A 17143-nucleotide genomic window follows, 5' to 3' on the forward strand; every position below is an offset into this window, starting at 1 on the left:
AGACTTCCAAAAGGCCTTTGATAAGGTGCCACACGGGAGGCTGCTGAGCAAGGTGAGGGCCCATGGTGTTCAAGGTGAGTTACTAACATGGATTGAGGATTGGCTGTCTGACAGAAGGCAGAGAGTTGGGATAAGAGGTTCTTTTTCGGAATGGCAGCCAGTGACAAGCGGTGTCCCGCAGGGTTCAGTGTTGGGGCCGCAGCTGTTCACATTATATATTAATGATCTGGATGAAGGGACTGGGGGCATTCTAGCGAAGTTTGCCGATGATACAAAGTTAGGTGGACAGGCAGGTAGTACTGAGGAAATGGGGAGGCTGCAGAAGTATCTAGACAGTTTGGGAGAGTGGTCCAGGAAATGGCAGATGAAGTTCAATGTGAGCAAATGCGAGGTCTTGAACTTTGGAAAAAAGAATACAAGCATGGACTACTTTCTAAACAGTAAGAAAATTCATAAAGCCAAAGTACAAAGGGATCTGGGAGTGCTAGTCGCAATTATCTAAAGGTATGCATGCAGGTTGAATCCGTGATTAAGAAAGCGAATGCAATGTTGTCATTTATCTCAAGAGGGTTGGAATATAAAAGCACTGTTGTGCTACTGAGACTTTATAAAGCTCTGGTTAGGCCCCATTTGGAGTACTGTGTCCAGTTTTGGGCCCCACACCTCAGGAGGGACATACTGGCACTGGAGCGTGCCCAGCGGAGATTCACACGGATGATCCCTGGAATGGTAGGTCTAACATACGAGGAACGGCTAAGAATCCTGGGATTGTACACATTGGAGTTTAGAAGGTTAAGGGGAGATCTAATAGACAAGATAATACATGGCTTGGAAAGGGTGGACACTAAGAAATTGTTTCCGTTAGGTGGGGAGACTAGGACCCATGGGCACAGCCTTAGAATTAGAGGGGGTCAATTCAGAACAGAAATGCGGAGACATTTCTTCAGCCAGAGAGTGGTGGGCCTGTGGAATTCATTGCCGCAGAGTGCAGTGAAGGCCAGGACGCTAAACGTCTTCAAGGCAGAGATTGATAAATTCTTGATGTCACAAGGAATTAAGGGCTACGGGGAGAATGCGGGTAAGTGGAGTTGAAATGCCCATCAGCCATGATTGAATGACAGAGTGGACTCGATGGGCCAAATGGCCTTACTTCCACTCCTTTGTCTTATGGTCTTATAACAGCACTGAAAGCGTACCTGGACTTCACTGATTCAAGAATGTATTTCACCACATCCTGAATTGCTCATGAGAAGGTTAAGTACTAAATGATAGCCAAACCATGAAAGAATTACTTTTTCTTTGATTGCTGAATGAAGACAATGATATCCTTCCATACCACAGTTGTGAAAATAACGTGTTGACATTCATTCTTCCAGCCAGAGATGAGATAACATTTTGCCACATTGCAGACCACCTGTCAATTTTTTGCCCACTATCTACTTTACTTTGTAAACACTTTTTGACAATTTAATTTCTGAATTATCTTGGTGTATGAATCTATAATTCTATATCCTAAATTACCAAAACTTCTACTTCTGGAGCAGAATCCAGTGTTTCCATTCTCACTTGGTAAAATTCAAAGTTCCATTGGTTACCGTTGGATGAGCAGAACTAAAACTAGTGAATGGAAGAATGCAGAAAAACAGAAGGATTTTCACAGAAGAATTCATTTGGTTTTGATACAGATTTGAAGGGGTAAAGTATCAGTCAATTTCAAGATTTCGTTGTTATCTATAGACAGGCAGGGATAAAAACTACTGTGAACAACAACAAATGAAATTTGTTTCATCTAAAAGTAATGCTCTTATTGCACTTTCTACTTAAGTCTTGTGAAAATACCACAAAGAGTGCTGTAAGCTCTGTTTCTCAAGATTTGGAGATCTAGAATGAGGGGCACAGATACAAGATCAAATGCAAGATTTAGGATGGTGGGCAGCAGAAATGTTTGTACAGAGGATTGTGATGCCATTTAATTTTAAGTGAAGCAATGACTACATTTGCATTTAACAATAGGTTCAGATAAAGTAAATATAAAAGGAGAAGGAAAAATCAGATGTTGGAACCAGGCAGGCACAACTGATTAATATTACAAATAATATGGATGTAGATTGTCTGGACCAAATAGTTTTTTTGCAGGGTATAATTTCAAAGCAATTCTAAGACTACTAAGCAATTGTTAGTTCACTTCAAATCACAGTGTAATTTAAGAAACAAAAACAGAAATTGCTGGCAAAAACTCAGCAGGTATAGGAGAATCTGAGGAGAGTAAGCAGAATTAACATTCCAGATCCATTGACTCTTCTTCAGAACATGATTACTTCATCAAAAAAAAAACTCATTAGTTAAATGCAACTTCCCTAGGTTCTGAAGGGGGGTCACTGGTCCTGACACACTAACTCTGCTTTCTCTCCACAGATGCTGCCAGACCTGCTGAGTTTTTGCAGCATTTTGTTTTTTTTTCTGATTTCCAACATTCACAATCTTCAGTTTTTCAGTGTAACTTAGGAGATTAGAAATTGAAAGCTTCTGTTAGCGTTGCAACGATAAATAATCAGTGCAGTAATCACAATAAAAATCTGACAAAGTCATCTCAATTTGAAATATTTAGGTGTGTATTTGAACAAGATAACTTTCTGACAGAAATATACAATGCAGAAGTTTAATTTTGGGAAATGAAATTCATCCAACTACATAAATTGCTTCAGATGGAAATACTTTCCTGTATACACAAGTTGCCTGAATAAAGGTTATCAGATTAGTTTGTCTTTACAGTGCACTTTCAACCAAATTATCTACAAAAATGAATCCTATCAGAGAACTATATCACTAAACAAAGTAGTCAACTGTCACACTGCCGTACCAACTAAAAGTTTAATCCAGTTGAAATAACTGGCATAGGTATTGCGATGATCAGAATTATTGTAGCAACACAGACTGAAGCTGCGTGTTGGGACCAAGTGGACCCCTGATACAGTTGGCTCGGTGTGAAGTTTCGAGGAAATTGAAGTTTCTGATGGGCAATATCTCTGCATCAAGAACCTTCCATAAGAACCCATTTAAGTTGGACAGTTTGGGGAGTCAAACTCAGAGTCAGAATCATACAGCACAAAAACAGACCCTTCAGTCCAACCAGTTAATGCTTACCATAATCCCAAACTAAACTGGTCATTCACCTTATTCATCCTCCTCATTATTATATAAACCTCTATAAAGTCTCCTCTCAACCTTCAACGCTCTTGTGAAAAAAGGTCTCAGCCTAGCCAGCCTCTCCTTATAATTCAAACTCTGTATTCCTGGCAACATCCAGGTAAATCTCTTCTGAACCCTTTCCAGCTTAATAATATCCTTCCGATAACAGGAAGATCAGAACTGGACACAGTACATAAGCTTAATACTAACCTGGCATCTTACCCAGTTCATGCCTTACAGGTCATCGTTAGAAATGAGATCCCTTTAAGTATAAATGAGAATAGTTCCAGAATTGGTGGGGAGCAAACTATGCTCACTGGATCTTGTATTTAACAACTGGGTTCTTTGAATTTATTTAGCCTGCTCCTTCTCTTCCTATCCCGACCTCTGTCACCTTTGATGGCTTGCATTGCCCTTAATAGGCTTTGCATGTAAAATATTCAATTGGTAAGAATGGGTGAGTTACTGATGGTGGTTAAAGAAATACCGCTGGTAATTTGGTGATGAAAAAAACCAGTTGTGTTTAGGAGCACTAAAGAGATAGGTAAGAGCTACTAAAAAATAACTGGGTTCTTCAAGGGAGCATGTGATGTCCACCATAACCATCAAGGCCTTGAGAGGGAGGTGGGCACTGTGGAAGTTGGAGTGCATTATTTTCTCCACCAACTACCTTTGAACTAGATTTGTCCTTTTTTTCTGTTTTTTTAATTGTGACATGGACTCTGGTGGGCAGTGTTTGCTCTTTTTTTTAATTAATGGTCCAGGTGATTTGGTGCTGGGTTCATAAATAAAGAAAAACTGCTTTTGACATGCAATGGTAGGGTCCCTTACTCTGTGCAAGAAGGCCTGAATTCAAATCCCACCTGTTCCAAGGGCATGTAACAAAACTCTGAAGAGGTAGATCAGAAACTATTTTTAAAAGAAAGCTGGTTTCTTCTCCATTGCATGTTTGGCATCTGGACAGGTAAAAGTTTCAAAAAGGTAAAACCACAATTCTGGAATTGTGCTAAACTATAGATTTACAATAAAACTCTAGTGGTTTTTCCTGCTAAATTTAACCTGGATGTTAAGTACCACCCACCCAGGATACCATCTGGCACACTAACCTTACATGTTGCTGACACATTTGGCCTTTTACCGGTGTCAATGTAGAATTAGCTGTGTTGGTGGCCATTTAAATCAAAGAAGAGGCACACTGACTGTTTAAAAAAAATAGAAGCATGGCTTCAATAAAGATCATCGCCACTGTTAGCTTTATGAATTCCTGGACAGGTTTATTTGGGGAATCACTGCCCAGGAATCTGAAGTGCCAAGGTTCTCTAAAATGTAAATGCGTCATCTTTAATTTGATCAGGGTCAGAAATAAGAAAGGTCACTAAACCTGAAATGTCAACTCTGCTTCCTCTTCACAGATGCTACCAGGCCTGCTAAATTTTCTCCAACAATTTGTTTTGTTTGTTCTGAAAAAGGGCTGACAATTCTTACCAAAAATATGTGGGCTATTAGTGAAAAGATGTAACCCAAGGTTCAACTATCATAAACACCAACTTGAAGAAACAGGCATCATAATGGCCACATTTCCCAAGTCTTTGGATCTTCAGAGACTAGACGAATTGCTACTGATATACATTAGACCCCTGTGGAAATTGTGATGGGTAGACCTGAGGGAACTTGAACCTCTGAAGATTTGGGACGGATCCAAATATTTATCCAGACTGTCTCTCAGCAAATCTTAGACAGGGTGCTGAGGTGGGAAACCTCATTACCATTCAAAAAATACATAGATGAGCTCTTGACACATCAGGTCATGGGCCTCATGCAACAAAGTAGGACTCATGAAGGTAGTAATATAGTTTGACAGTATAAGCTCAATGGGCTGGAGAGCTCGTGTACACATCATTCTGTTATCACATGTATTTCATTATTGTGAATTTGCTGTAACGTGATTGACGAATTGTGGATACAGTTTCTAAAGCTCAAACTTTTAAAACATGTTGGCTGTAACATGATTACATCACTAACACTTTCAACACCGTTTCTAAAGCATGACTTTTCTATAATGCAGGGTTGCAAAAGAACTACCTGTACTCTATCATCCTATACGCTTGGGTAACAACATAGGAGACCTACCTTGCTACCCTCTTCCCTGACTCAGTCATATTCCCGACCTGACTATCCCTCTGGACCATACCCTATTATCTGATCAAGCTGATTTGACTACCTAAGCTCGTCCTGTCGTCTGCTCAAACTTTCCTCCTGAATAGGTATGACTATCAGTCATGGCCTGACCTGAAAAATCTCTGGGCCCACCAAAGACCTGACCATGTCCCTGATCAATCACACTTACCATATCAACTTGACTAATTCTCCAACCTAATCTGCCTAAATCCCCTGAATCACCATGTTTCAAAGACTGGACCTTTCAACTTCCCATATGACAGCTAACACCACAAAAATGCCAATTCTGCATTGCACCAAAAAGGTTCCCTGATGGACATGGCACTAGGTCAGTGAAAGTTGGGAGTGGAAGGAAGGTCCCAGAAGAAAGGCACAGCAGTGATGAATCAGGAGAATTTACATATACAGCGGCAATTATCCGGTCATTACTACTGCTTACAAATTCAAATCACAATCTCCCAAACTAGCAAGCAATTTATATCTGACTAAGAAATATCAGTTTTTTTGGATCGTTTAATAAATTTTGTTCTTTTAAAAAACTTTGTCCATAAAAAAGATAAAAGATGTAATGATATATTTAACTGAGGCTTACATCTGAGGCACACCATTCCTGGATCATAGAAATTATATGTGTGAGCTTCATCTGTAAGGTAAACGCTGCCTCCCACTCTGGTTCCATCTCTATGTGTTGACCAACTTGTCTTGTTACTGGATCCATTCCCTGCAAAAGACAGTAAGAATATATTTATGCAAGTTATAATGTTAAGGTGAACAATTTTGGATAGAATTTAACAAAATTACTCAGTTTATGATAGTATTTTAGATATTTAGTAGTTTCGCAAGAGGTAAACTGCATCTTAATTTAGAATAAAACTTTTTCACAAAACCTTTAACATGTCCCACACTGGTCCACTGAAATATTATATCAAACATAACATCAAAACATAATTAGGTCAGATGAAAGAATTGATTATAAGCAACATCCAAAAGAAAGGCAGAGAAGTGAAGCAATTTAGTCAGAAATGACAGAGCTAAGTGCCCAGACAGCATGAGGCACAACAATCTACAGTGCAGTGATAAAAATTCAAGATGTCCAAAGGCCTCAAATTCTAAATGAGAATAGAAATCTGAAAGCGTTGGAGGAGATTATCGGGGTGGAGAGATTTGAACAGAAGGATAAGAATTTGAAAATGCTTGATCCAAGTTAATCTAGGTCAATAAACTTCAGACTGTAGATTACTGGAATTTGGTGCTTGAAAGGATACTGATGCAGAGCTATGGATGAACTGAATGGAAAGTAAGAGGAGGGAAGCAAGTTCGATAGTCAGATCTACAGCTAACAAAAAGACTGGATGAGAGATTCAACAGGTGAATGGAGATGGAGCAGGGGCAGAAATAGGCCGTCTCAGTGATGACCTGGATATCTTGCCAGAAGCTCACCCCAAGTCAAATATGTGACCAAGGTGCCAATACGCCAACGTAGTGTCAGGCAGTTGACAAAGAGTGGGACAGAATCAGTAACTAGGAAATAGAGTTAGCGGTTGGATACATCAGATAGGACAACAACTTTAAGAAAATAATTCTTAGCAACACAAGAAACAAGAACAGAAGTGGACATGAAGTCACTCAAGCCTGCTCCATCCTTCAAAGCAATCAAACCTGATTTTCTGCCTCAAATCCATCTGCCTGCCCACTCCCCATAATACACTATTGGCTTCTGGCTTCTCAGACAGTCTCTCAGTCTTAGGTATCAAAGAACATAAGATACAAAAATCATAAGAGTCCAACACAATGGAGACAGACCCTTTGGCCAAATTGGTCCAGGCCAACCAAAACGTCCATTCATGCTAACCCTCCGGTTCCCTTTTATTCTTTCCCCTCTAAACTTAAATTGATGCCTCTAGCCCTTGATTCCCCAACCCTGGGAAAAAGATTGAGTTTATTCACCCAACCAATGCTTCTCAGGATCTTATACATCTCCATAAGTAATCCCCTCAGTCTCCTTCAAAGAAAAAAAGTCCAACCTGTCCAACCTCTCCCTATAACACAGGCCACTGAGTCCATGCAACATCCTTGGAAATTTTCTGCACTCTTTCCAATTTAATAACATCTTTCCTCTCATAAGGTGGTCAAAACTGAACACAATGCTCCAAGTGCAGCCTCACTGACATTGTTTTACTGCGACATAACTTCCCAATTTCTATACTCAATGGCCTGACTGATGAAGGCCAATGTGCCAAAAGCCTTCTTCACTGCCCTGTCTACCTGCAACCCCACTTTCAGAGAACTGTGAACCTGAACTTGAAGATCCCTCTGTTCACCATGAAACTCCTACCTTAATTTCACTTTCCAAAATGCAAGAGCTCACACTTACCTATACTAAATTCCTTTTGCCATTTCTCACCCAATTCCCCAGCTGATCAAGGTCCTGCTGCAATTTCTGATAACCTTCCTCACTGTCCACAATACCACTATTTCAGTGTCAACAGCAAATGTACAAATCATGCCTTGTACATTCTTATCCAAATCCTTGATCGAGATAACAACAGTAACAGGCCCAGCACCGATCCCTGAGGCACTCCACTCATCACAGGCCTCCAGGCTGACAAGCATCCTTCCACTATTACTCTCTGCTTCCTACTATCAAGCCAATTTTATGTCCAATTTGCCAGCTCGCCCTACATTCCAAGTGATCTAATCTTCCAGAGCAGCCTACCAAGTGAAATCTTATCGAAGGCCTTACTGAAATCCATATAGACTACATTTACTGCCCTCCCCTAGTCAACCTTACTGGTCACTTCAGCAAATAACTCTAACAAATTTGTGGGGCATTATCTCCCACTCACAAAGCCATGCCGACTACTCCTAATCAAACCATGTCTTTCCAAACATATGTATACCTTATCCCTCAGAACCTTCTCAAGTAACCTACCCACCACAGATGTTAAGCTTCCTAGTCGATAGATCCCAGGCTTTTCTTTGCACTCCTTCTTGAATAAGGGCACAACATTTGTGACCCTCCAGTCATCTGGGTCCTCACCTGCGGCTAACGATGATGCAAAACTATCAGCCAGGGCCCCCGCAAATCTTCTCAAGCCTCCTGCAGTGTTCTTGGATATGCCTAGTCAGGACCAGGAGATTTATCCACCTTCATATATTCTAATACACCCAAAACCACCTCTATTGTCATATGGACTGTCCCCAAGATATCACCGCTAACTTCCCAAGTCTTCATGTTATTCTCCATGGCAGTCATAGAGCAGAAATAGTCATTGCGAACCTCGTCAATCTCCTGCAGTTCTCCACATACATATTCGCTTTGGTCCATCAGGAGCCCTATTCTCTCCCTAGTTGTTATTTTTCCTTTAAATATACTTAAAGTACCTTTTTGGATTCACCCTCATCTTCTCAGTCAAGGCTATTTCAAGCCCCCTTTTCACTCTCCTGACTTCCTTCTTCAGTGAAACTCCTGTTTTCCCTGTATACCTCCAGCTGCACCAGCAAATAAAACTACTCCAACCTATCACTGCAAGCTTCTGTCTAATTCCATCAAAATTCACCTTGCCCAATTTAGAACTTGAACCTGTAGACCTGTTTTGTCCCTCTTCATAACCATTTTAAAATTAATAGAACTATGGTCACTGGTCCCAAAGTGCTCCCCAATTTCACTTCCGCCACCTGTCCTGGTCTACTTCCCAAGAGTGGGTCGAGTTTTGACCCTTCCCGAATAAAACCTCTATATTATGCTTGAGGAAACTTTCCAGAATGCACTTAAATTCCACACCATCTAAGCTCTTAATGGTCTGGCAGTCCCAGTTGAAGAAAATGAAAATCCCTTATGATAATCCTATTGCTCCTGTCAGTCTCTCCAATCTCCCTGCATATTTGTTCCTCTAATTCCCGTTGACTATTTGAGGTTCTATTGGACAACCCCAGTAACATCACCATCCTCTTCTTATTTCTTAGTTCCACCCACACTGGATGATCCTTCAGTTATTACATCTCTGACTACTGCTGTGATACTCACCTTAATCAAAAATACAACTCCACTTCCCCTCCTTCCAGTACCTCTGTCCTGCCTGAAGCACCTGTACCCTGGCACTTTAAGATGCCAGTCCTGTCCTTCCCTTAGCCATGTTTCTGTAATGGTTATAACAGCCCAGTCCCATATACCTACCCATGCTCAGAGCTCATCATCCTTTCCAGTCAGCGCTCTTGCATTGAAATAAATGCAATCTCATCAAACAGGCATTTCTTGCTCCATGTTGTGCCCCAGCCTGACCTGTCTCTTCAACTTAATAATTCGGATTACTGTATATCCTTTGATCCTCACACTTGCCTCTTTGCTGTTGAGGATCCCACTCCCCTGCCAATATAGTTTAAACCCTCCCTTGCAGCACTAGCAAACCTAGCTGTCAAGATATTGGTCCCCGTCCAGTTGAAGTGCAAATTGTCCCTCTTGAACAGGTCACCTCTGCCCCAGAAAAGATCCCAATGATCTAAATGTCTGAAAGCAATGCCCACTGCACCAAATCTTCAGTCATGCATTCATCTGCCATATGCTCCTGTTCTTACCCTCACTAGCACATGGCACTAGTAATAATGTGAAGCTTATCACCAATGAGGTCCTAGTTTTTAAACATTTTCCTAGCTCTCTATAATGACTCTGCAGGACGTCACCCCTATTTCTACCAACATCAATCATTTCAACGTGCACAATGACTTCTGGCTACTCACTCTCTCCCTTTCGAACATTCTACAGCCATTCTCAGACATCTTGGACCCTGGCACCTGGGAGGCAAGACACCATCCTGGATTCCCATTTGCGGCCACAGAATCTCCGACCTATGACCTCCGTTTAACTATTGTATCTCCTGTCATTAAGGTCCTGATTACCTTTACCCTTTCCCCCTGTGCCCCAGAGCCAGTCGTAGTGCCACTAACCTGACGACTGCTGCTTTCCCCCTGGACGATCATCCACCCCCTAAGTATCTGAAATGGTATAATTGTTTGAGGACAATGGTCACATGGCATTCCTGGACTCTCTGCCCTTCTCGGTAGTCACCCAGCAAATTGCTGCCTGCACCCTAGGTGTGACCACCTCACTAAACTCTCATCTATGAAGTGCTTAGCATCTCAGATAATCCCGAGTGCATCCAGTTCCAGCTCCCTAGCACAGTCTGCCAGGAGCTGCAGCTGGGTGCACTTCCCAGAAATGTAGCCATCAGGGACAATGGAAATCTGCCTGAGCTACTACTTCAAAAATTCTTTTTCAATTAATATCGAACAAACAAAACAATCACTTTGCTGATTTTTTTTATTGCCACGAATACAAATGAAATCCTTTGAGTCTGCTCCACCATTCAATTGGAATATGGCTAATCCTCTATCTCAAGGCCATATTTGTGCTTTTTCATGGTGCTTGAAGCCTTTAAAATCTAAAAATAAAATCAAAAAAATCATTCTCTTTCTTGAGTATATTCAGTGAGTTTGCCTCTACAGCCTTCTGTGGTGGAGGATTCCAGAGTCATTACCCTTCGAGTTAAGAAATGTTTCCTCATCTCAGTTCAAAATAGACTATCCTGTATTCCTGGTTCTAAACTCACCACAAGGGAGTATATCTTCTCTGCCCTGTTAAAACTTTGTACCTTTTAATCATCCTTTTAAACTGGAGTTAACACAGGCGCAGTCAAACCAATTTGCCCTCGCAGAACTGTCCAAACATCCCCACTGTCAGCCTACTGAACCTCCACAGCACTCCCTTTATGGTAGGTATATTCTTTCTTTAGGTAGAGACCAAAACTGCCAGCCACACTCAGCCGTGGACTCACTAAGTCCCTGCATAACTGCAATAAAGACTTGGCTACTTCTGGGAACTCAAATCCTCTTTCAATCAAAGTCAATTAACTATTTGTTTTCTTAATTACTTGTTGCACCTGCTGGTCTACTTTCATTGACTGGTATACAAGAACACCCAAATCCCTTTGTATATCCATACTTAATATATCACTATTTAAATTATATTCCTCCTCTGTTTTTCACACCACACAGTGTTAAACAATTTAGCCATATTCTACTGCATCTGCCTTGTGTTTGCCTACTCACCCAACTTGTCAAAGTCACCATAAAGTCTTCTTGTATCCTTCCCACAGTTCACAATCATGCACAATTTTCTATTGTCAGCAACTTCAAAATGTTGAATCTGGTTCCCTCATTAGGTCATTTGTACATATTGTAAATAGATGGAATTCAAGCACTTATCCTTTTGGTTCTCCAGTAGTTTTTACCCGCCACTTGAAAAAGGTTCGACTTGCTCCCACTCTCAGTTTCATGTCTGTCAACCAATTCTCAACCCATGTCAATATATTAACCCCGAACCCATATGCTCTATGTCTAATCTTTTATGAGAGGCCATATTAAAAGTCTTGCAAAAATCGAAATACAAAACATCCACTGGTACTCTCTTATCCATTCTCTTAGTTAAAAACTTCAGCAAATTTATGAAACATGATTTGCCTTTCATAAATCCTTGCTGGCTTCAGCCAATCCCATTAATGTTTTCCAAATGTTCTGTTAACACATCTTTAATAATAATCTTCACCATTTTCCCCACTCCTGATGTTAGACCAACTACTCTGTCGTGCTGTTTTTTTCTCTCCATCCCTTTTGGGGGAGGGTGAGGTTTCATGGTACTATCGCAAGAGAATTAGCTGATGTTCTTGAGACCCAGCTGCAAGTCCCACCATGGCATCTGATGAAATTTGAATTGAATTAAAAAATCTGGAAGTAAGTATTTAATGATAACTATGAAACCATCATTGTTTGTTGAAAAAAACCCATCCGACTCACTCATGTCCTTCAGGGAAGGAAATCTGCCATCCTCATCTTGTCTGGCCGATATGTGAATCCAGACCGAGTCAGATGGTTGACTCTCAACTGTCCTCTGAAAAGACCTAAGATCTGGAAAAGCTAACAGCAGAAACAGCCCTGTCCAATCTGCAAAAACCAACTGTACCTCCTTATTAATACTGAGACAGCTGTCGTACAGCCGAGTCAAGTAACTAAATATCCGAAACTAATCTAGTCCCATTTGATAGCACTCGGCCCATATCCCTCCAAACCTTTCTTATTCATATACCAATCCAGATGCCTTTTAAATGTTGCAACTGGACCAGTCTCCACCACTTCCTCTGGCAGCTCATTCTATACACGCACCACCCTGTGTGTGAAAACGTTGCTTCTTAGGTCTCTTTTATATCTTTCCCCTCTCACCCTAAACCTATACCCTCTAGTTCTGGACTCCACCACCCAAGGAGAAAGACCTTGTCTATTACTCTATCCATGTCCCTCATGATTTTATAAACCTCGCTAGCTTGTGGAATAAAATTCTTCGTTTTGACACTTCGCTCACAAGGACTGACTTTTAAATGTACACAAATTTAGCATAGGTGAAGACGGAAATATATGTCCATCAATGTCATAAATAAAACTTCCAGCTACATAATGTACACCAAATCCTTATTATCCGCAGGAACAAGAACATGAATGTCTCACGGTTCATGCTATAACAGGAATCTCCTATCGAACCAAAAAATATGCAATCCACTGGGACCTGTCAATTCAGGGGGAGAAAAAAAAAATCAGGGCTGGTGCTGATTTTGAGAGTAACCAGATCCATGGATAGTCAGTGTATAATCCTTTGCTCATGATTTATTACGCACTGTTATGGATTCATATCTCATGCATTTCTCCTATCTCATGCATATAAATCATGTATTTTGAACAGATTGTCTATACTGGACATTAGATTACTTACTTACAATGTGGAAACAGGCCATTCGGCCCAACAAGTCCACACCGACCCGCCGAAGCACAACCCACCCAGACCCATTCCCCTACATTTACCCCTTCACCTAACACTACAGGCAATTTAGCATGGCCAGTTCACCTAACCTGCATATTTTTGGACTGAGGAGGAAACCGGAGCACCCAGAGAAAACCCACGCAGACACGGGGAGAATGTGCAAACTCCACACAGACAGTTGCCTGAGGTGGGAATTCAACCCGGGTCTCTGGCGCTGTGAGGCAGCAGTGCTAACCACTGTGCCACCATGCCCCCTAAGTTGAGTCCTTCTGTCTTTAAAGCTTATCCATCTCCCCAAAATACCTCCTCTCTCCAAAACCATAGTAACTTGTTTTTTAAAAATATGCCTATGATTTGATAATTTTGTACATAGTTCGAGATTAGGGGAAATTGCCTTAAACTTCCTGTTGACCCCGCAAAGGAAACAGATTAAAGCCCAAATGATGACATGCACTTGAAGTTACTCTGTAGTGTTGTTTAAATAGATTTGCTGAAGCAATGAAAGTGCAATCATTACTGAAAAAATAAGTCTTTCCATAAAATATTAAGTCCACAGACTGGGGTGCAGGTATGGAATGAGCTGCCACAAGAAGTGGTGGAGGCTGGTTCAATTGCAACATTCAAAAGGCATCTGGACAGGTATAGGAGTAGAAAGAGTTTATAGTGATATGGGCCAGTGCTAGCAAATAGGATTAGATTAGGTTAGGATATCTGGTCAGCATGGATATGTTGGACCAAAGGGTCTGTTTCTGTGCTATACATCTCTATGATTTTAAGTGTATGTAGTAATGAAATGTAATACTAATATTTACACACAAAGAGCATTTGGATCAAAATAAAATTATTTCCTTTTGGAACAAATCACCTGTTATTGTCCTGACATTCTTATTTTCTGAAGTGAAAATCTGAAACCAACCTGCATGCGTTTTAACAACTGCAAGAAGACCCCGAAACCTTCAAGAAATTTCTCCCTTAGTTTGTCTGTCCACTCCATGGGTTTGCTAACCAACACATACCTGTGAAAGAAAGAGCACTCGATTGAAAATAGAATTTTAAAAAATTCTTCTGTTTATATTGTCGAAGAATTACCACGTAGTTCCAAAGTCAAATCTAAGAAGAAATAATTGCAGTCTTCACATGACCAATTAAGTGTTGATTAAAAAAATGTTTTGAAAAGGCTGCACTGCAAATTTGAGGGAGGAATACTAACTATAATTCCTGGATAATGCCATTTCTTTCTCCGCAATATAAAACATCTACCTTGACTTCACTTCCAAACAGAAGAAACTCCGCAAATGCACAACTTCTGTGCTCACTGAATTGCCAGTTGAAACTACATAACAAAATCCTGAAATATCACTGAGCTAAATTACTGTACTCATTTTTATAAATCTTGAATTCTAACAGTATGTCCCTGACAAATTACTAAATGTGGGTATTAGTCAAAATATTCAGGAAATAATTTATCTGCTTCCCTTGTCTGTGCTATTTTGCATAATTTACTATTCCAGTGCAGTGGTTCATCAGTCTGCATTTTCCATATCCCCAAACCAACTATACTATTTCTGTACCCATCAGTCACTCCATTTTTTACTAACAATTTTCCTCCTTTTATTTTCATTTGAGAATGTACTTGACAAAACCATGACACTGATAGACAATCACTTAAGACTAAATAAAATGAAGACATGGTCAACTGACATGTCAAGGTTAATTCATGAACAACTTAGGTACAAAAAAAACCTAACATCTTATAATTGCACAAATCAAAACCATTGACAAAAACAATGAACCCGGGTAAAAAGAGACTACTAAAAGAGGCTACCTTTCAATCAGAAATTGACGACTTAAGCATCAGGAAATGTTTCAATAAACTAGCACTGATTTCACTGCAGAATGTGAATCACCAACAGTACCAACTATACATCTCGCACATCTTAATATATGACTTAAGAGCATGATTGGATCTGTCATGTTGCCTGTTTCTCATTGTCACAGGATTTTGTTGCATGTCTACAGGTCCCACTTTACAGCTAAACCTACTCCAAGGAATTAGATTATTGTGAAGGAAGGCTACTGCCCACGCTCTCTGTTACTTGTACACAACCTCAAGCGCTAAGTACAGATGTTTCTCTGCTTTTGTTCCTTGCCATAAGTCTGCACTATATTATCATCGTGACTAGTCTGCAAACAGTACCAATCATCAAAAAGGATATCTTTCCATGGTACAATGGATTTTGTTTTCCCTTCCAACATCTTCCTTCTACAGTGAAGTGGAAGTTTACAGGGATCTCAAGGAGAAGTCAAGAGCAACTGAAGTGTGGCTGTGATTCAAAGAAAATCTCCAATTAGAAGTTGTTGTGGAGAAAATGTAGAGAATCACTCAGAGACACGGAGAGTTCTTCAAGGAGTAGGTCTTTTATTTGCAAACAAAAAACCGTGACACATCCTGTTCTTTACTTTCCATAAAGTCAGCCTCCTTTTCACAAATGAACTATCATTGTGGCCTATCTAGTAAACAAGAAGCAATCAGCAGTCCCTCCAGTCATCCTGACAGAAATACAATTTTTAAAGTTCAACTCTCATACTTACTTGAGATCACCAATGAGACTTTGCACCCTTCTGAATTTGAAGGCTTGTACAGCTGTATACCTTTCAAACTGAAACCTGCCATGAGAATCCCGCTGTCTCATTAGATGCTCCATGAATGTCTGTATTATGGTTGTCATAAGGTTTTCTTCGGTTATCAGCATGCGAGCCTAAAATACAAAAACTTAATATAGCAATCATGCTTCTCATGAATTTATGAGTTGAAGGAGAAACATTTAGTCCTGGCCCATCATATCAAAAATGGTTGGCATGCCAAGCTCAAATTTATGAGAAACAGAAGGAATAGACACAGAATTGCTTCTTGAATTGAACGCTCACTTCTGCCTTTTTTTAAATCAATGGGAAGGTGAGGGCATAACGTGAATGTCGATGGATTAGTAACCCAGTATCCAGGCCTAATGTTCTCAAACATGAATTCCACCATACCAGAGGGTCAAATGTGAATTCAGTAAAAATCTGAATTTCAAAGATTAGGCGAATGGTCAATTATCATAAATACCTATCCCGTTCACCCATGTCCTTGAGGTAAGGATTTCTGCTGTCCTTACTTGATCTGGTCTGCTTGTGATTTCAGACTGACAGGAATGTGGTCGACTCTTAATTGACCTCTGAAATGGCCTTGCAAGCCACATAGTTAAAGGATGACCAAAAAATGCTCGGCCAACTAGCAAAGCCCATATCCCCTGGATTAACAAAAATATAGTTGTGGCAGAAACATGAACCAAAATCCTCAACAAATGATGTGAATACAGGTGATAAAGACATGAGGAAGTCAATTTGGAATGCATTATTAGAGATAGTTAAGATTTGACAAACATATTGTCAATTACACAAACGCACATTTTTCAACTTGATGGGCAAAGAAATACACAAAGGTTATGCCCTACATGGATCGGTTAAGAATCAAAGGGCAGCCTTTTGCATGAAGAATAATATGGCAAGGTATAAAATAAAAGAACCCATTGATCCTGATATAGTCAGGAAAATACCAATATATCAAAATGTAATCATGTAATGGAATACAAATTCCACTTTCTTGCCTTTTCTCTATAATCCTTAATTCCCTTCCTGAATATACATCTGTCTACCTCAGCCATGAATATACTTAATGACAGGCAAAAATAGAACAAATCAAAACCTTGCTATCTGTAGTGGCTAAGGCCTGGATTTCCAAAGGAATGCAATACACGCTTATACTGCTCTAATGCAGCTCTCCGATCTATGGCAAAGAACTACACTGTCAGTTAATGGGAAAAAAAATCCATTTAGGGTCAACTTCGCAGGTGTATTGATCTTTGGATA

General features: G+C 40.2%; 1 protein-coding gene across 3 annotated transcripts in view; it reads right to left on the bottom strand.

The window, feature by feature from the left end:
- Nucleotides 1-17143, bottom strand: part of ubr2 (ubiquitin protein ligase E3 component n-recognin 2) — a 140641-nt gene that overhangs the window by 80614 nt on the left and 42884 nt on the right. For all 3 annotated transcript variants that reach the window (XM_043695713.2, XM_043695712.2, XM_087991297.1), the window contains 3 exons: nt 15824-15990; nt 14148-14247; nt 5960-6088 (listed from right to left, as the gene is read on the bottom strand). In XM_043695713.2, the coding sequence (XP_043551648.2) occupies nt 5960-6088; nt 14148-14247; nt 15824-15990 (396 nt within the window). The remainder of the gene's footprint in view (nt 1-5959; nt 6089-14147; nt 14248-15823; nt 15991-17143) is intronic.

Source organism: Chiloscyllium plagiosum, unplaced genomic scaffold (assembly GCF_037043375.1).
Source record: "Chiloscyllium plagiosum isolate Xiang-an unplaced genomic scaffold, Cpla_swu_hap1 HiC_scaffold_10, whole genome shotgun sequence".
Lineage (NCBI taxonomy): Eukaryota > Metazoa > Chordata > Chondrichthyes > Orectolobiformes > Hemiscylliidae > Chiloscyllium > Chiloscyllium plagiosum.